At 32.5% G+C, this 22,011-nt stretch overlaps 1 protein-coding gene across 1 annotated transcript in view; it reads right to left on the bottom strand.

Annotated features, from left to right (window-relative positions):
- Window positions 1-21,809, bottom strand: part of LOC118199631 (transmembrane protein 130-like) — a 44,392-nt gene extending 22,583 nt beyond the window's left edge. The window contains exons 1-4 of the mRNA XM_035371523.2: window positions 21,656-21,809; window positions 16,266-16,550; window positions 13,612-13,932; window positions 11,098-11,182 (exon numbers count right to left, since the gene is read on the bottom strand). Coding sequence (XP_035227414.1) covers window positions 11,098-11,182; window positions 13,612-13,932; window positions 16,266-16,550; window positions 21,656-21,731 — 767 coding nt within the window. The 5' untranslated portion in view covers window positions 21,732-21,809. The remainder of the gene's footprint in view (window positions 1-11,097; window positions 11,183-13,611; window positions 13,933-16,265; window positions 16,551-21,655) is intronic.
- Window positions 21,810-22,011: the final 202 nt, after the last annotated feature.

The raw sequence follows: 22,011 nt of genomic DNA, 5'->3' as shown, positions 1-22,011 counted from the left end.
CTTAAAGACCCTGCTCAGAAAGTTAAAGAAATCATATTAGAGTCGAAGAGAAATACAAGGCTACCGGTTATTCCCTATCTCACATGCTCTTCGGTCGTGAGATTCGTCTGCCTTGTGATCTCTAGTTTGGTCGCCCTCCAGATGCGCTTTCATGACCTGAGGAACATTCAAGATCTTCAGGCCCGGTTTGAAGTGATGCACAATCTTGCAGGAGAGTGAGTCAACTTGCCAACGGAGAAGATAGACCCGATACGACACTAGAGCTACTGGATATCGATTCAACGAAGCCGACAAGGTGTGGTTGTGGGATTCGACTCCACGAAAGGACTCTGTTATAAACTACAGTCACCTTGGGATGGTCCATACACAATCCTAAAAAGGCTGAACGACGTCGTGGTTCGGATCCGTAAGTCATCGAACTCTAAGCCCAGAGTCGTTCATTACGAAAGGCTAGCTCCTTACTGTGGCCATAGTACCTATGTAATTGTAAATAGTATAAGACCATGGTCCTTTTTGTTTCTAAATGTGTACTTGATTTGATTTGTATTTAATATTTGATTTGTTTAAAGTTATTTATTGTAGTTATTGTTTGTGTTGTTATTGTAATGTTTATTATTGCATCTATGACTTAGTTGTAAATTTGACTACCTGTCCAGGAATTGTACTGCCCGGGACATGCAGTCCTTGCGAAGGGGTCAGTTTTTCGGTTTTTGTATTTAGTTTGCTTTTTTTTTAGTAAAATTTCAATTAAATTGTTTCCTTTTCCCGTGCAATGATGCTCGCGAAGAGTTTTAAGAGAAAACTACGCCGAAAAATTAAAAATACAGGAGCACGCGCATTTTAACATTTAATAAGTAGATTTCTCGTAATTGTACTCTTTGGCTTTCCAGAAACTTCGAGAAAATAACAGAATGTTCTCGTTCATTATTAAAAAAAAGCTTATAAAATCCTGATTAAAACTTCTCAGTTGAGTTGTTTGCTTAGTTCTTGTTGTTAGTTGTAGCGAATTCGCGATGAGATCGGATTAGCTTTCTGTTAAACGTTTAAATAGTTTAAATATTGCGATATTGTACAAATATCTCTGAGGGAATTTCAGCATTTTGTTTTATTTCTTGGAATAAGAATAAATTTTATTAACTTTTTATCGACCTTGTGCATTCCATCCATTGCGAACCCGTACGCAAGCAACAATATTACCTTAAGTACTTAAATTACTCTTTAGAAAGCGTAGGTAGTCCCGTAGTTCGCCATCGAGTACTACAAAGGCTTCATCGCAATACTGCTGCCTTTTATAACTTTTTTACCAATATTATTAATATTTTTAACATATTCGTGAATACAATTAAAAGAATTTAGAAAATATATCTATTTTTACGAAGAGTATTCAACCAAAGATACTATTTATGCCGCCGAAGAAGTATATAGTAAATGTTAAGAGTCGAATATCTAAATTACACGAGCGTATCTATGGAACTGTGACTGTGGAGAGGATTTAAGGGCACGAGGGTTTTCGGCAACTTGTGGGCTTGTACGCCTTCACAATATTCGCCTTGTTTCTTGTGAGTTGGGTAAATTTTATAAGGTATCAGGTAAAATGAGTAGCCACGAACATGCGGATTACGGAATAAGTTGGAGAATTGTCGGTAGATTCGAAACAGGCCGATCACAAGCGTAAGTGGCTACAGAGCTCAATATAACTTTCAATTTGTGGAAACAGTTTCAGGATATTGGATCCACATCGAAAAGACCTCGACAAAATCGATCGAGATCCACAAAGATGAATGAGGATCGTAATTTAGCACTTTCAGCGCGGCGACACAGGATTGCTGCAACTTCTTAGCTCTCACGTGATCTGTCTGCTGCCGCTGAAATCCGAGTTTCACTGTCTACAATTGCCCGAAGGCTTCACGAGATAGGACTATACTCAAGAAGACCCGTTTGTTTACGTCCCGCTCACTACAACACACAAGAAAGCAAGTTTAGTATGTAACACGCGCCTTGGGCCAGACCGTTTAGCATTAGTTTAGGACCAGTTTAGCGCCGTGCTATTTACAGATGAGTCGAGATTTAGTCTGGACACTGACTGGAAGCGTACCTGTATCTGGAAAGGGTATGTAACATGATACCATTGCTCTTTCCACCAGGGCAAACGATTTAATACTGGGGTGGAGGGGAAATGGTTTAGACAGGCATTATGCTGGACTGTGGCACACCTCTGCTTCTGCTTGACAAAGGCTCTCGATTGCTATGAGCTATAGCAGTCGAGAGAGCAGTCCCGGATCTAGGGGGGCAAGCCGGGGTCCATGCCCCGGGCGCCAACTTCTGAGGGCGGCAGATTCAAGAGTGACGCTGAATTGTATTTGGAATGTTGTGAAATTTTGATGCAACATTAGTAGTTTTAAAGCCAGATTTAAAAACCTCTTTTAAGAATATTTAATTAATTAGTCGAAACCTTTTAATGGAGCAAATAGTTTTGAAAGTAAGCTAAGTACAGCCGAACCCGACTCTAAGGATCAGATCAGGGAGAGGACAATAGAGGGACTCTAGGCGTCACTGAAAAAGTCAAAGGACCCTGTCCCTCTGCCAACCCAATATGTAATTTTATTACAAAGGTACTCCCTAGACGTCTTGGTCTTTGGTCCCTGTAAGTGACGCATAGAGCAAAAAATCTATATAACTTCCCCTTCAACTTCTTTGCCTAGAGTCCCTCTGTTATCCTCTCTTCTGGCGGGAATATTCAAATGAAAAACAGAACGATTGCATAGAGTCGCCTTGTTTTTATAGCAACACCTTTTGCGAAATAAAGGGAGAAGCATTGTAAATTGTTACTCTTTCCTAACACCCGATACAAATTAACCTTGGACCAAGGAAATAATTCAAATTAATGTACGTCGAGAATATACAACAGAAATGAAGTAAAGCTTTTTTTTAACGTAGGTTTTAAAAATGGATTTATTATTTTTAGTCCAAAAGGATTTGAATCCCGAAGGACTATTAGTTTCGTTTTGGCATTTTGCGTCGGACGGATAAATGTCGGTTCACTTTTCAAACTGTTGCCACAAAATGTTAGAGTCCTGCATTATATTTGAAGAAATTAAATAATGAAAAATCTGCATAAATGTATGTATATTTCTCGTATTGTGATAAAACAACGGTATATAGAGTCATCGAATTTTGAATAACGTAATCCTCCAACGAATGTGAGCATGTGGAAGACCAAATTTGAAATTTGAAATTTGTTTTATGATCGATTTCCTATTTTTTAAAACTTTGACGAATTTTTGATTAACAAACTCAAGGTTCAAAGCGAGCAATGGCAACGTTGTGCAGAAAAAACATTTTTATCTCCAGCGCGTGAGTCTCTGTATCGGAAATTCTAAAGTTATGCTCGTTTTAAAACTATTTTGCGATATTGCTGTTGCACTGGATCTTATGGTTTAAGTGCGAGGAACATGATATTTAATAAAGAAAGGTAACACACAAAATGTTAAAAAAACGCCCCTTTGGACGTAATTTAAAATCTGAAACATTTCAGATTTTTTTTTATAGTTTTTAAAGTTTTTTTAGTTTTTTTAATCTGGAGGGTTTTTTGTTGTCTCATTTTCTTTTAATATGCCTTCTTCTAGTATTCCTTACTATATTTAACGAGACGCAACCATTTAGTTAGCGCGCGCATCTGCGACGTGGGCTTAATACTGTTGAATTTAATTACATCAATTTTTAGCTTTTCTTATTATGGCAAATTATACTATATATTATTTAGGGTGCAAGAAATCATGAGAGGGTCTAGGAAAAAATATTCTCAGGGACAAAATATAGAACCAGAGCAAAAGATAGGACCGAGCAGAGAAAACTAATTGCAGCTAAAATGAGAAATGGCTTCACGGATAAGACGAACCATCAGACCCTGCCGCAACTTCCGATGATGCAGAGATTCTAAACGATATTGATATTTCTTAAAATTTGCATGCCCAAACTGAATAATCTTCATCTATCATCCTCAAAGAGACTCCATTTCAGCAACTTAGAGAACAACCTTCTTCATAGATCCCAAACGAACATCTAGAGGACATGAAATTAGAATATATTTTCTCATTTAGGTGAGTGTGGGCAGCAGAAAGAAAACTTAAAATCTTTTGATTTGTCGGACCCAGGTAGTTGGCAAATCACAGAAAAAATGAACGATCAGCAACAATCTTTCTTAGCAGTCAAGCTGTATTATTAGCCGAAAAATATCCAGAAAACGTAGACCTTAGTACACTGAACGTGATGGAAGACATTTGACATCTTCATTGTGGCACAGAACATTAGCAAATAATGAAAGGCTTAAAAGATCTTGGCTTATATATTATAAAACTTAAAATGCAATTTTTGTACACCCTGTGAGATTTACCAGAAACATGCCACTGCCGTTACATCAGAATTGTGTACTACAGGATTCACTAATTGGAAAAAAGCTTCAGAAAGGTTAACTGAGAACGAAATATCTGAAATCCACAGCGAGTGCATGATTAAGAGGAAAATTCCACTACAACAAATGAAATTGTGTCAAGGCATTGATCGTGACATTAAGAGATTAATTCACACAGAGAAAGAAAAGTGGAGAAAGATCCTACAGATGAGTATGAATGCTGTATTGTATCTTTCAACAAACTGTCTTTCTTTCCGCGGGTCTGATGAAACCACTGGCATTCTGCTCACAAAGCTTCCTCGGCCTAGTCAAAGCAATTTTTTTAATTTAATGGCTCTGCTAGCCAAACATAACTCTTAAGTACTAGTTAGAATACCTAAGGAAGGGACAAAAGTATCATATTTAACAAAGATAATTCAAAATGAAATTAGTGATGTAATGGCGAAAACAGTTCGCAATAGCATTTTAAATGATATTAAAGAAGCCAAATATTATACAATAATGTTCGATTGCATATCAGATGTGTCGCATAGAGAACAAATGAGCCAAATGATTCAATACGTAAAAAATATGTGGTGATGTGTGTGAAGTAAAGGAGAGCTTTATTGATTTCATAGAAATTGGTGGAAAGACAGGAGAATGTATTTCTCAACGGATTGTGGGAAATTGACATTTGGATATTGACAATGTCGTGGTCAATCTGAGAATAACGGATCTAATATGGCCGGTACTTACCGGCCATACTAGATTTTGGAGTAATCTTGGAGTACAAGCCAGGATTATAGAAATGAATAAAGTTGCCCGAATATGTGCGATGTTTGGCTCACTCTTTGAATCTTGTCTGTGTACATTCTGCCTCCGTCTTGCCCCGAAGCAGTTAACTTCTTTGGAATTATCCAGAGGATATTTAGCTTTTTTGTGGGATTCATTATTCGATGGGATATTACGAAAACATGTACAAAAACCAACTGAAAAGGAAGCAGCCGGACGAGATGGTTAGCAAAATATGTGGCTTTGAAAGCCCTTCTAATGAATGTACCAGAAGTAGTAAAATCCTTGAAAGAAATTAATTATCTTTCAAAGTACTATATTACTATTTTAGAATTAACTATCTATCAATGTACGAAGCAAGGCATCTGCTACATGTTGTAAAAAATTTTGAATTTATTAGCATGACCGTCCAAGGTGGTCCTACAACCTACTGAGCCGTAGCTGTTCTCACAGTGTATTACGCATATCATTTCGAAATAAAGATCACTCATTGTTCTTTGGTGTCTCTCTCTCTGTTTGCCGAGTTTCGTCACTTTATGATCACTCCTTTTCGGTGTTGCTTTTCAATGTTGGGTAGTGTATATTACTTTATTTTGTTCTAAACTTTCTGCTTTTCAAGAAATATATTTCCAGTTCAGTTAGAAACTAAAGTTTAAGCATAGATTGAATAAACGATGATTTAATATAAAATTTTTAATTCATAATAAGTATTTGTGAGGTATTAAAGTATAATAGCTGAAAATGCGAATTCACTTAACTTTCAGAAGAAATTATTTTTAAACTATGAAAGGAACTGTTATAAAGGTTAATGGAAATAGGATTTCTCTTTGATATCTTTAAGAAACGGTATTTCGAAGAAAATTTCAGCTGCGGCACATCATTTATTTAACGTACTCGGTGATAATCTTTTATATTTGGAACGTTTTCATGAAAACTTCCATTCATCAAGTAATGGAAAACATTAAATTAGAACAAACTAACGAGAAAAAAAAAGTGCTTTATTTTTTGCGATATTCGCCAAAAATATTTTTCATGAATAAAATTTCTTTCACAATAAAAAGAATTCACTCATCAATTATAATAATCTCTACATATAATAAAAGAAAAAGTCTGAATGTCTTTTTGTTCGTGCTGCACGTAAGCTAATAGACCTAGAGCTACGAAATTTGATATATAGGTGCATCTAGACAAAAGCCAGTGCACCTCGAAGGGATTTTTTAAAAATTCGAATCAGATTTCTTTTTGTTTAATTTTTTTCTCGATTTTATCGCATCATTTTGAATAGTTTCATTCTTTTAAAAATGTGGTTTTGGTAACAGTTTTTCATTCAATTGTATACTGGACTGCTGACTGTTGAAAATCAGCACTGTTGCCACTTGGAAAAATGAGGGCGATAATTCTGTGCAGTTTTTAAGTTTAATGTTTCTCTTGGATACTGGACGTGTGTTGAGAGATGTTTCTCTTGGATACTCGACGTTTGTTGAGAGAAGGCAACGGGAAGTTAGTTAATTTATAATTTATTTATTAGGATAATTAATATTTGTATTAAGGGATACTGCTTATTTCATTGTAATTTTGCTATATGTAATACATTTTTTTAAATTTTTTTTTTTTTTTTTAGTCTAAAAGGGACTATTGTTTTCGTTTTGCGATTTTGCGTCGAATCACTATAAACGGAGTATCACTTTTCAAATTGTTGCCACCAAATGTTAGTTAGAGTCCTGCATCATATTTGAAGAAATTAAATAATGAAGAATCTGCATAAATGTTTCTCGCATTGTGATAAAACAACAAACAGTACCTAGAGCCATCCAATTTTGAATGACGCAATCCTACTGCGAATATGGGCATCTGAAAGTCCAAATTTGAAATTTGGAATTTGTTTTATTATCGATTTCATATTTTGTAAAACTTTAACGAATTTTCAGTAACAAACATAAACGATTTAAAAGCGAGCAATGGCAACACTATAACCATAGAGGTAGGAAGTAAGATGGAGTCGCCCTAAACGAGTTTCTCCGTACCCTGCTCTGAAGCACCGGCGATCCCTACGTGGTGACCAAAACACTGGGTCATTTACCATTGAGCAATGACATTGGTTTTGACGCGATCGGATGTAAATATTTTGTAATTACGTCGCAAATATACATATAAATGTATATATTTTCTTTTTCTACAACACTTCAGAGTCCTAAGTATGTGAAAACAACATATTTTTAAACAACATTTCATTCTGAACGGAATTAAATGCTATACTTTTCACAGGACAGTTTTCTCAGAGTGGTTTAATTTGAATGAAATATTTTCACAAGTTTTCGTTAGTTACATTAGAAAAAAAAATTAAGGTAATTCGATTTTATTCGGTTAAGGTACAAAAATTAAGATCAAAGTTTATTGTATTATTAATATTAAAATTATGCATTATTTCTTTTCTATTTATAGAGCTTCTTCCTAAAATACTTAAATATGACATGATTTTTTGGCTTCTTTTAAATCGAAAAATGTAAGTCAATTTATAATTAATGCTCTATTCGGTTCATTTTAAATTAGAGAATTATTAGGAATTAGCGAAATACTTTAAATAAGTATTTCGCTAATTCCTAATAATTAAATAGGTATTAAATAGTATTTGACTTTCTCTGAACATTTCTGAAAGGGAATAAAATAAGTTTTTTTTTTTTTTTTTTTTTTTAAGTATTATTTAAAACTTGTAACTGAGTTATTATAAAATGTAAAGGGAATAATTCTTTTAATTATACTTATCAGATTTTTTTTTACCCTTCATTTCAACAAAACATATTCCAAAACTCTTTATTACGTTCTTAAGTGCGCATCTCATAGCATTTGCTTTACAATACCTTTTAACAGATTGCTTTCCAATACGAACAATTCTTGCTTAAATAGTTTTATAACGTATTTGTCAACAGGATTTCAATTTATGTTTACAATTCAATATTAAGGTTATTATATATTTAGATAACATTTATAATCATTATAAATTAGATACATTTAATCATTAGATTTCTTCACAGTACTTTCACAGTTGTTTATAAGTGAATAAATTCTTCATTTCAAATACATTTATAAATAATTTAATGAATATTTAAGTATTTTGTCAAAGGCAGATACATGCTTTTTGCAAGCACATGCATAAATACCCATACATATTTCCTATTTATCATTTCCGGCATGTGCAAATCTTTAATTTCTGTGCATTCACTATATTTTTCGTGTAAACTAATTTACACTAATTTAGCATACACCCGAAAGTTTTACATAAAAAATATATATGAATATAATTTGAATGAAAATTATAAGTATTATTTTTAATACCCACTCAAAGGTCAGTTTTTCTTCAAAATTCCTCCACGATGGCATCTCTCTCTTTAGCCCTGGCATGCGTTACTCTATTTAATAAAAACTTAATCTGACCTATGTGCCTAATTACAAATATTTTAACATGCATAATTTTATATTTAAATTTAGCCATCAAGTTTCAAACTTTTCAAATCTTCTAGAAAATAAATTTTGGCAGATCTCTTTTAGCAATTTTCTTAAAATCTATATTTTTGTAGTGCAACAGCTTAGAATTTTATAAAACAAATTCATAATCAAAATCGCTGTTGTTAGTTATCGAAAAATAACCAAGATGTGATTTTTGCGTAAATGTCAGTAAACTATACAAATTGCTGTTATCCATTACACTATGAATGTTTCTTTCATGCGAGAGTGTCCCTTTTTCGATTTCTATGGAACTGTCGTGTGTCGAAATACTATCAGAATCTTGTCAAGCGAGCTTCTGAATGTAAACAAAGAACACCCCGTCTGGTGACCCAAGCTTCAAAGCAGTGCTTCACTTCTAGCGCGGAATGGCCCCTCCTCCCTTTCCTACCTCCATGCTATAACGGGGGGGGGAACCTTTTTATCTCCGGCGTGCGGAACTGTGTATCGGAAATTCTAAAGATATGCTCATTTTAAAATTATTTTGCGACATTCCTATTGAACTGAATTTTATGGTGTAAGTGCAAAGAACATGATATTTAATAAATAAAGGTAACAGACAAAACGCTAAAAAAATGCCCCTTTGGACGTAGTTTAAAATGGAAACCTTTCAGTTTTTTTTTTTTTTTTTTTTTTTTTTTTTTATGAAGTTGTTTTAGAGAGTAAAATTCTGCGCAGTTTTTAAATTTAACGTTTGGTGTTCCCTTAAGGCATTTTTCAGGTACATTTAAAAGCCAGACGAAGGCTGGCCGCGTAGCTGCTAGTAATAAATAAATAAATTCGTGGTGGTCGGATTTGAACTGAGGGTAATGAAAACTCGAAAATACGATACCGTGAGGACGCGGTGCTTGCGACTAAAAGAATTTACAAGCTTAAGAAGCCGCTTAAAATTTGAACGTCATTTTCTTTGCTTACATTTAAGAGGTGTGTACTCTTTCTTCCTACACACATACTGTTGTTGATATATGCAATATAATTATGAAGGATTTGAACGAAAACACAGAAATAAAAAAGGTCGTTCATTCTTCTTGTAAATTCCAGTTTAAGACATCACAGATTTGCTCAGCAATCTTCAGTAATGTCCAAAAGAATGTAAACAAGGTTTATAAAAAAGAAATATAACAAAATTTCTCTATCGTAGGAAGATCGAAAATCTATCTGAATTTTAATACAGGGTGGCGCAGGGAAACGGGAAATTTCGAAATAACGTCATTTCCACGAATAAATTCATAAAACTAGTAATTTATTAACGAAAGTGCATGTATTCAGCATGCCATTTATGCTTTTACAATCAAAATGTCCAAAAGTGTCTCTTTACTTTTTAAAGATGACATCGGAAAGATGTGCTTCCATTCGCGTTCACACTCTAACAGCCTGTTATGAAAACTCTGGAATGCGCGGTGTAGCAAATCTTGGAGAATGGCAGTGATTTCTTTTTCAATGTTCTCCTTCAGTTCTCGGATTGTTGCAGGACGTGTACGGTACACCTTGCCTTTAAGATATCCCCACAGGAAGAAGTTGCACATACTAAGATCAGGGGATCTCGCAGGCCATCAATGTCCCCATTGCGCGAAATAATGCGTCTTCCAAACAATTGACGAACTGCTGCCATCAATTGTCGAGCAGTGTGAGACGTGGTCCCGTCCTGCTGAAACCACATGTTTTCGATGTTAAGATTAAGCTCGTACAGTCTCGGTGTAAAGAATGTTTGAACCGTTGGAATGCCATCTGGAGGTTTCTTTTTCAAGGTAGATCCTGTTTCTTCAAAATTACGCACCCACGTTGTAATCGCATGCGCAGATGGGACACGTCCATGACGTCCAAGCTGGTAATGCTGTCAAAATCTCTGCGCGGCAGTCGCACTATCGCCATTTTTATAAAACGCTCTCACAGCTTCTGCACGTTCCGCACCAGTCCAATGATCCATGATTACTAAATGGCAATGCGCTCACAACAATTGTGCAAAGTTTCGAACAGCTGCCGGCTCTACAGTGCTGCGAATTGTAAAGTTCAAAATTTCCCGTTTCCCTGCGCCACCCTATATTTTAATTTAACTCTATCATACATGACAGACTGTACGTTGCGCCTTTGAAACTTCTGAAAAGTACTTAACGTGTGAATTTTACAGTAAAAAAAAAAAAAAGTTCATTATTGATTATCATTGCTATCTAGTTATTCCTGCATATCTGTACGTAGAGAATTAGTACGAATATATCTGTACGTAGAGAATTAGTAACTCTTTCTACCTGGAAATATAAAACTAGGTCCGATAATAAACTGCACATTGAAATAATAACAAAAATTAGAAATAAAAATTAAATATAAAAAATTTAAGAGTTATGTTTAGTAATTACTTAGTCTATTGTTGTATTGCTAGTTGAAAAGACTATGTATGTAAAAGCAGCAGAGCATACCTTCCATTACATGTAATGTCTAAATCCAATAGCTGTCCATGTTGAAGGTAAGTATTCCCAGATATATTAAAGTTGGTAAATGGATCTACCGAAAAAAAGTAAATGGTTGTTTAATTATATTGTCATAGTGAACATAAAAATGTTAAATTGTTACTTTAATGCCATTTAATTAAATCTCTAAATTAACTGCAGTTTTACAATAAACGGTATAATGGCATATAAAAACGATATCAAGACATTTTCTGTAAATAAAAAATTCAATTTGTGCGTATACCCCACACAACACTGAAATTTTGGAAATGAATTATTTTCTCAAACAGTTTAAAAAAGTGGTTTTTACGGGGTTTTCAAAATGTGTTCCATGCAACTTCTTTAGGGATTCTGCATGTTGCCATGGAAGATAAATGTCTCAAATAATTAATTTAAAATGCATTTAAAAAAGTTTTTGTTGTTATTATAATTTAAAATTATATGCAGAAGATTAGATTTTATATGTGAAAGTAGAATAATGATTTTCAGCTTTCACATAAAGTGTGCACAATATTAGTATATTTTTAATAACATTTTTTTAACATTTACTTTCTACTTTCTTAAAGATTACAAGCTGTCCAAAAATTATTAATTTTATGGGTTTTCTGAAGGCACAAAGTAGTTTTAGAAGTTCCTGTGTCGACGAAGTTTAAAGATTCCCCCCCCCGTTTTAAATTAAGTTTAAGGAAGATTTTGACATTTTACGAAACGACAACCCAAATGCGAAAAATATGCAATTCTTTTTTTAAATTATTCATGCATATTCGCATCGAACTTTTGCCATGATATATGTTATACGGATATATGTTTCTCACATTGTGAAAAAAAAAGTACCTAGAGCAGTCAAATTTTGAATAACATAGTCATCCACCCGAATATGGGCACCGGGATAAAGAATTTATCATTAAAAAATTTAACGATTTCAAAACGAGCAGGGCCGGAATAAAATATTTTTATTTCCAACGCGCGAGACTGTCTATTGGAAATTCTAAAGATATGTTGTTTTGTTGTTTTTTAATATTTTTAATCCGAAGGGGCGTTAGCGCAAATGCTCTCGAAACTTGTATGTGTGTTTGAATGAAACAAAAAACGCCCCTTTGAGAGTAATATAAAATCTTAAAGCTTCAGAGTTTTTACTTTTTTCGCTTACTTTTTTGTTTTGTTTGTTTGCTTGTTCCTCGTTTCTTGGCTGTAAGATTATACAGTCACCTGTGCTTCAAAATGTTAGCAGGTGTGGTACCTTTTTATTAATAAGTACATAAAAATGCTTTTCGATGACATTTATACTCTATAAAATATTTTGTGTGGATTCATGTTAAAGCTTTATATCCTCCCCTTCTATCTACCGATCTTTTCGATTCGAAAAGCATTTTTATATGTAAAGCATTGTTTTATTTTAGCACTGCGTTCCATGAAAAAAATTTTATTCAACATTCAAATAATTGTGAAAAAAGATCATGCACTTATCCCACGAAAAGTAAGATTAGTTCTTGACTTCTGAATTAAAAGTATTTTGCAATAATAACTGAAAAATCTTCATCTTTTATGCTTCCAAAATTCAATTTGAAGAATAATTAATTAGCATAGTTGTACTTACGTATTTTCCCGTTAACCATAAAAGTTGATTTCCGCCGACCGTCAAAGCTGACGGAGATTTTGCCAAACTTGCGCCAATCCTTCCGGCGGAATTTTGACGGAACAGAGGGCTGTTTATTTAATTAGATGATCACAGATCACTCTTTGTTTAGTTATCTAATCGGCAGATACAAATTACTGATTCAACATATAACAGAACGTAAATAAATATGATGAGCTTCAGCTTTCTAATTTTCTGGCAAACAAATTCATTAAAACTTGCTCCAGTTATTCCTGCTGCTAAAATCTGTAAATAGCATTTAAAACAACTATAGAATAATAATTTTTTTTTTTTTGAACCCAGTGCCACGTAAATTTGCTTAAATACGAATTAAAGTTATGTCATGCTGTTGTTTATTGCGCCATTTTGTCGAATCCCATCATTTTTCCATTTTTTAAGTATGGGCATTTCGATGTTTCGAAAATGACTGCAGGATTTTGATTGTAGAAGGCAGGGCTTAAATTTTAAACATTTTCTCAAAATACAACAGAAAAACAGAGAAATAACAGTTAACTAATACCCTTCTTCCACAAAACAAAACTAGCTTATTAAAAACTAATCGGGTTACATAAAGCAAAGCGAATATCTTATGTGGGTGTTATAATGTCACGCTTATTCATTATTCGCTCTAAATTGCACTGCTTGGCCAGCTTTTGTTTTCCGAAATGATAGACGGTAAAATGTTTAAGTACCAAAATAGTTATTGATCTTGCATTAAATCATTCATATAATGTTTACAGGAAAATGCTTGCAAGAAACATAGGATTATGAAAATCATTATATTGCAATGCAACAAAAAGACAATGAAATGAAAAAATAATTCACTTTGATTCTAACGTTATTGTTACCTTTTGCTATTAATTCTCCATCAAAATATCCCCATTTAAAATGAGAGCTGTTTGTGCCGTCATAAGATGGGACGCGAGCAACTACTGCACCTCTTATTAATTGAGTGCCAGTCTCATTAAATACATGGATTTTGTAAGGTACAGTTGTGGTGAATCTTGTTTCTTCGATGCTCCAAGAATATGAAAATTCACTGTCTTTTAAAACTCTTGTAGGATATTGCACTTCAAGGCTTATGTTCGTCCTTTCCCCAGTAGTAACAATAAGATGGTTATTTCGGTTTATCACGGCACTAGAGAAATGTAGTGATCCAGGTATATATTCTAAAAGTTAGAAATAAAACAGATTATTTAAATGTAATTTTATACATCGTCAAATGTATAGCACATGTTTTACAAAAGATTGCATGATTAAATATCTTTTGAAGAATTAACTGGCGACGGATGATTCCAGTTTAAAAAGGTAATCAGATAAGTTAAAATTTCTGATTGTCATAAATTTATTCACTTAACACATTTTATTAAAAATATAGGGAAATCAAATTTTTATATGGGCCTTCGAAGAAATCTCTAGTTAGTGAGTCCTTCCATATCACAGATTTTTTTCTGGGGGGGAGGCAATCTATAATACTGTCAGTATTCAGCTGTCTTTACCACTCGTCAACTGGTGAGATCTCTAGTGAAATAAAATATATTTAGAAATCACCTGGCAGAATCTCTTAAATTTATAACTACAGAATCTCTTAAATTTATAACTACAGAATCTCATAAATACTTAAATTGTATTTTAATGAAGCTATCAGATTATGGAAAAGCATTTGGGGTCTATTTCCCTCAGAAAGATGATTTCGCAGATTTTCTAAGATCTGAACCATGGATGATATTCATGTTATTCATGGGTAAAATCAAGAAATCTCCCCTGCACCTAGCCCATTCGCCAGGATTTGAATCATCGAACTACTCGTGTTCCGATATTTTCCCTCTCGGCCACTAGTGGACTCAGTTCATTTTTGAATTTAGGGATTTCAGAATAGATTTAGCCTGGCATTGTGGCTCATAGCATTGTGTCTCATAGCATTGTGTCTCATAGGTGGGTAAATTAAATTATTTCTCATTAATCTGTGTTACTAATACCACTACAAACAGTACTGATTTCTAGAATCAAAATATAATATAAAATGTTTGATTCGCAACCATCCTAGCCTACAGCTCATGCAGCAAAGATTTTGAAGTGCAATGAAGGAGATACTTCAAAACTGCTAAAATATTCTTCGCTAAATCAAATGTCTGGATTTCTAAATACAGTTAAGGTATCATTAACAAGAAAAGTTCTGATAGGAAAAAAAAACCTCGAGAGAACACTTAAAGAGCTTCTGCGCTCATTTATATATTTAAATTTTCAATAAAAATATAAAAATTTCTCTTAATTGCCACTGGCTAATTTCGCAACAGAAATGAAATCTATTAATACGCTAATTTAAAGTAAAAGTAAATTAATTAAGTATAAATAAATAAATAATTTTAAAATCAAATTTTACCTTTTATTATCTTAGCTGCTTAATCATTGTATACGTAAGTAAATTATGAAATATTTACACAAGCACTTCTAGATTTTAGAATGTCTTGGGCCCTATGATTAGCTCGAATGCTTGATAAGGTACGGACGTATGTAACTGTAGAACACAGAATAAGGGTATTTAAAATTTGCCGATTTTAAAGTTCTTTCAAGATGATGAGGGTGTCAGCAGAAAGTATATAACCAAGGTCAAAAATTTGAACGGGGTTTTAGCAGAAAGCACATATCAGCTCTACCTTAAATAAATAATCTGTACTTCTTTGTTTCAGGAAGAGAATTTAAAAAAATATTTTATGCATGTAAATACCAATGTAATGCATATGAATACCAATTACGCTTTAATTTCATAATTACTTGCAGTGCATACATGAAACTGAGTATATTGCAAAGTTGTGTAAAATTATCTGGACATGTTTACAAATATACCATGACAATAATTACCATGACAATGTGCATCAATTATTACAACATAGCACAAGAGCAATAATTTCGCCGTTTTCTAAACAACATGCATCTGTGAGAAAATATCAGACACCCTTAGTTCAAAACTTGTAAAGTCCCATATTTTTTTCTTTTTTATTTCAAAAGGATTAAATTAACAAATTAAATTTCTTAATCAAGAATCCGAAAGCAGTAATTTCTTTAACGCAAAAGTTTCTTTCTTAATTTTTTTAAAAATTTAACTATGTAAAAGAGAAATTCTGAATATGACTTTTTTCACTTATAAAAAATTTAAAGTTTCCAAAGTGAAGACAAATAATGCTTAAAAAAAATATAAAAGCTTAAAAAAAATATAAATAAAAATATAAAATATAATATATTTTTTAATTATATAATATATAATTTAAAAAATATATATGCTTAAAATATATAAAAGATGAATCAGTTTCTTTTTGCTAATCTGAAACGGAGAAATAAATGCCCAAAACTTAAAGGTGAAGATCACAAAGTTACCTTCAGAGATTCCAACGAATCAACTCCCTTCGCCTGAAAATTTTCCATTTGAAAAATAATGTTGCCATTAGTGAGAAAATATGAAAGCAAATTTTCTTTCAATATAAATACCGATAATAAAACTTACCAAAAACGTTAAAAAAAGTATTTCCTGCCGCTACTCTTTTTGGAGATGGAGATAATTGAAATACTAATACAGTCACCATTCGAGTCCCTGGATCATCTGTAAAAATGAATACAGCTTCTGCGCTGCCCTGCCCAGGAATCTGGACAGTTCGCTGAATGTCATCTTCGAATATATAGAAGTATTCATCTTCATTCGACGCGCAATCTAATTTCGCTGATATAGTAACAGGTACATCTAGAGTAACGGGACCATCGTTTTCAACATGCAAAACATAATGGCAAATACCTGAAAAGAAATGTTTTGACTTTTTATAACTGCTAGCTATACCGAAGAAGAAAACGTACAGTTTTCCGGAACTTAGCTACATTAGATACCAAAAACATCAGATGGATTTCCTAAATTAATAGCAGCAACCCCATTAATACAGTAGAAATTTTGCCTTTAACGTTTCCTTTTGTGAGTCAGGAATATTGCAAACATTTTTGAGTTATAGAGATTTCAATTGCTTTTGCTACGTCACACTATAAATAGACTTTATTATTATTATTATTAAGCCTCATTTTCTTCGCACTTACTCAATATACAATTCTAAAAGCAGCATAGGAGTATACGCTTAGAATTCCCGATGCAACGTTAAGTGTTGGCATATATTTTTATGTTTTTTCAGTATTTTCTCAATTCATTATATCAGTGTTCAGTTTTCTATGATGGCTTTACAAAATTCTTTTTTTAGTCTTTTTAATTCTTTAGGTTTTGTGTGTTTATTTTATTTATCCCGTCGCATAAAATTCAATTCAACGGCAAAATCAAGATATTTAAAAGCAGCATATCTTTAGAATTAGTGACAGACAGCCTCGAGCGCTGGGGATAAAAATGTCTTTTTTTCTGTACAATGTTGCCACTGCTCGCTTTGAAATCATTAAATTTGTTAATCAAAAATTCTCTAAAATTTTCTAAAATATGAAATAGGTAATAAAACAAATTCGAAATTCAAAATTCGCACTTTTAGATGTGCATGCTCTTGTCGAGGACTACGTTATTCAAAATTTGATGTCTCTAGGTACCGTTGTTTTTTCACAATGCGAGAAGCATACATACATTCATTCAGATTCTTTATTATTTAACTTTTTTTTTCAATGGCAGATTGTGAACAATTACAAATGCAATCCAGTTCATTAATCTATACAAAGCCGGATGTGGTGGTCTCTTTATTATGGAGGAACCTTATAGGTGGGCCCCATCGCTTTTCCTATTAAAGAATGGACAGTTACACAACCATGCCTTCTTCGGGATTCGAACCCAGGCCCTTCGGCATCGCAATCAGCTTCCCTGACCACTATACCGACTTCATTATTTAATTCCTTTAAATAAAATACAGGGTGATAATTTGGCAAAAATTTGAAAAGTGATATGCTGTTTATAGTGATTCAAGCCATTTCGAAATTAATATCCCATTTGGGACTAACGTCTCTTTTGGGCTAATAATTAGAAATCGAATTCTAACGGAATCCGCTATTTATTAGGAAACAGAAATCGGACAACTCGGCTTGCCAGATCAACTCTCTAAACATACTGCTGGGATACGAAAATTAGAATAAAGATTAAAATAAAAAATAGTACGTTTCATTAATACTTCTAAACAAGATTGTACAACTTTTCTGGATTTCTTTTCCAGCGAGAAGCTGTAAAATCTTTTCATTTGTATTTTTAAATCAGACGTGCATGTGACAATCCGAATCTGCATAAAGTTCCCACAGAATCTTTACAGAAATTTCTTTATCTTAAATTTTGCAAGCATAAGTATGAAACATTCTTGCGCTTATTAATATCACCACCATTTTCTATATCTCTTCGTCGTTTAGTTGACATACAGGAGCTGTAATACGGGTAAATGTAAAATGTTGACAAATTTATAAATACCGATAAATAGAATGTTTCATTTTAAAAATGAGTGCTGCTAGTAGCTCACTGACAGACCCTGCGGTAGGGTACGAACTGTGCCAAATTTGATCGAAAATCCCCGTCCCCTTCTTTTCTAATCCACGAACTGCGCGACGTTTCCTGTCCCCCATTTCTTTCCAAGAAGATTGGGTGCTACAAAAAGTCGTTTATCGCCATTAATGGGACATTCTATTGAGACTGCAAGCCTTTATTTTAGTTTATCAATATTGTAAAAATTGTGCATGTAAAACAAATATTAATTTAAAGTCTGGCGTGTGCTAAAAAATAAATTTCTTTTACACTCATTTTAAAGTTTTATGATGCTTAAAGGAATGATGAGCCAGATCTTTTTTATTCGCTGTAAGAATTATTAATGACATACACTAAAACTGATACATAATCAACGTATCAAATATCGGATTTGTAGCTCACCTTAACTAAGTTTCTTGCCTAGATAAATATTAACAAATCTTCTTAGATAGCAGAATGGTTTTAACTTTCAAATTTACCATTTTATGTAAACCGTTCTAATTTAATTATAAAAATTATCTTTATTAAATCTAAAAATTGGACTTCTTAAGTTGTTCTAAATTCACACTAATATTATTGCAATATATTCCCGTATTAAGCTTTCTTTTTTTAATCATTGAAGTTATTTTAAAGTTATTTAACTTTGTTACAAATTCCATATTTTAATACTAGAAACTGCCACTGCTCATTAAATATTTATTCTGTTTTCCACCTGATGTACTTTGGCATACATTTAATTTCTAATACACATTTAATTAATAAATTAATAATTATGAGCGTCAGCAGAATTTTCATAATTAACAAAAAAAATTAATAAATAAAAAATTTTAAAAAAAAATAATAAATAAACTCCCTTATATTCATATCCTGGGATTTTCAGTTCCCTTTTAATCCATTCCTTTTTCACATGTTGTTGCACTATACTCAAGTTTTCATGTATGTAGAATTTGTATACTTTGTATTGTATTTATGCCAATTTATATTTAAATGATAATTTTTACAAATTCTTGCATCACAACTCTAGTTAACAGAAGATGTTTCTAACACCTTGGCAAAGCTTATTTTCCAACCTAGTTTCAGGCTGAATTATTTGTAAAATTAATTACTTGAAATTATTTGTTAACAAAGATGGTCGCTAAATCACGCTAATAATATTTCTAACTGTTGTAATTTATAATGCAACGAGTTCATATGATTTATAATATAATTCATTTATAATTTTTTCAGCAGTATTGAAATTAATAGCAGATACTGATAATGATATATATTTAGATTACAATGATTTAGATTGCCATTGCCTTCTTCACTCATGCTTTTATGCTACATTCCTAATATTTCATAATGGCATACAGGTAAGTTTAACTCATTCACCAAACATGTAAATCTCTAATTCAGCCCACATTTGTTCTTACGTGTGCTGTATCTTCTACTTTCTTTAATATATTGTTCAGCCTAATTTCAAAAGGTCTTGTGGAAAAGTCACTAAACATTGGTAGTTCGACCCGAGTTTCTAATCCCAGTGATCCCCCAGCTCTTTCTTTTTTTGAACTTATTTACTGTATAAAAATGTAGCGTAAAAATTTCAGTTCATGAAGTAAAAATACATTTTTAATTTATTCTTTAAAAATATTACAAAAATTTTCACCTTTACCTTAGCATATCTTTTTAGAAATCCCTCTAATAAGAAAAAATAAGAAAAGAAATTAACTCAATTTCGGTGATTGATACCTCGGTGCAAATTGTATGTAACATTTTCCCAAAAGCATAGAGTTTATATGGATATCAATAAATTAAGGATTATTTCTCCATCTAATTTTCTTAACATGTTTATTCCAGAATTTTCTTTTCACAGTGTAGCGCTTAACTTTATGAGTTTTCTATAATCATTCAATTTCTCTAGCCATGGCAACTTTGCATACCTTCTGACAAGTAATTATATTTTTAACCACTGTATTTTAATTCCTGTTGACTATCAGTACATTATTCACTTGTTTCACAAGTGCAACTTTTATTTTCTACGCAAATCTACGTAAAATAGCATTAAAACTTCAGTTATGCGGAGCTCTTGATCGATTGCTTGTTTTAGATTGAATGAAATTAAGCTTAATGTTACTGTTAATTAGCTTGTTATTAATTTAATTGTATGTTTCTAACTAATTATATGTTCAGATATTTCCAAGTATATTACACAAACTTTTGCATCCTAATTTTTAGTTTTTGGTTAAAAAAATAAGCTTTTATTTATTGAGAGGCCTGATTGGTTATATTAATTTGCAGTACTGTTTATCTAATTCTTTTCTTCTAGATAAATTTTAGAAAAACTTCTTAGCATAATAATTTAAATTTATTTACAATTTATACGTCAGTGATCCAAACTCATAGTAATGTTGTTATAATAATGCTAAGACTTTTTTTAAATTTAACTATTAATTTCTGCAAACATTTACATGATTGCTTTAATTAACGAAAAATATTTCTAGCACACTTTAACACACTTTGATATGGAATAATTTTTTGCACTCTATTAAAATTTTCCAGTCTAGTTCAGACATCTTGACTATTATTGATGTAATTTATTAAAAATATAATTTGTATGCTTTATAATTATTTAATTTATGATATTATTATCATAAATGAAAGATGTTTGTAATGCTAATATGTATGTTTACCAATACCTTTTATTTTCTTTGTTAGCTCTCGCATTTATTACTGTTATTCAAGTAATTAGCCTGCTTGTTAGATATTTTTACTTGTTCTTGTGATATGTAATTCTATTTATTTTTATTTTCCTCTTGGCTTGGTTTCGAAAAGTTAAATTGTAACCCTGTAGGCAGCAGGGGGGAAGAAATTTTGATTGGCGCAGTTGGACTATAGCTCGACACGGGGGGGATTTTCATTAGCGCAGTTGGAGTACACCCGACCCTGCGATAGATTCGAACCATACCGTACCTTGAGAGCTGTGCCAGCGGCGTTTACTTATGTTGAAAAATCCCACAAACGATTTTTGGCGAGCGATTTTTTGAATAAAAAATGGATTAATATTTGCATACATTTTACGCCACTCGTGACATTTCAACTTTTTTTTCTTATCCCCCTGAACAGTTTTCCAATAGTATTAATTGAAATAAAAATCGTTTTTTAGTAAAGCTGCTCAGCTCGAATCCATGTTGTTCAAAGTCAATTATATTTTGAAGCAAACAAATTAATTTTGTTTATGCACATTAGAAAATAACTGACAAAAAACTTAGATAGAATAGGCACGGTGGATTCTCGCAATGTTCGAAAATTTCATCATTTTTCAGACAAACTGGAAAAAAGTTTGCTGTTGACAAAAAATAAATAAACATCAAGTAGCTTACACGTTCTTAATAAAGTTAATTATAAAGCCATAAAAATATCATAAAAAGTAATGAACCTACCTGAATCACTGGCCGGTTTTTGAGATAGTACAATGGGGAAGAAAAGAAATACGGACGTGAAGAAAATCACAAGCATAGCTATATGATTCTTCCATCTCTGCACCTGCTGTTTATCCAGCTGTTGCGCAACTCAATGTAACGTCACTGTGCGGGTAACTTCTAGGTATTCTATCCCCATTATTTGAAAACACTGAGAAAATATTTCAAATATGCACATACATAATAAAAGAAAGTAACAATAAAGTTCATCATAGATTCTTCCGAATTTCTTTCTTACGAGAAAAAGAGCTTCTAATTTAATCTTCTTCTTGTAACTACCGAAGGTGAAAGGTGTAAGCGAAATGGACACAAGCACA

The sequence above is a fragment of the Stegodyphus dumicola genome, chromosome 5 (assembly GCF_044657685.1).
Source record: "Stegodyphus dumicola isolate Sdum_Otavi_A_Nest chromosome 5, ASM4465768v1".
Taxonomy (NCBI): Eukaryota; Metazoa; Arthropoda; class Arachnida; order Araneae; family Eresidae; genus Stegodyphus; species Stegodyphus dumicola.
This window is presented reverse-complemented; position numbering and strand designations above follow the sequence as displayed.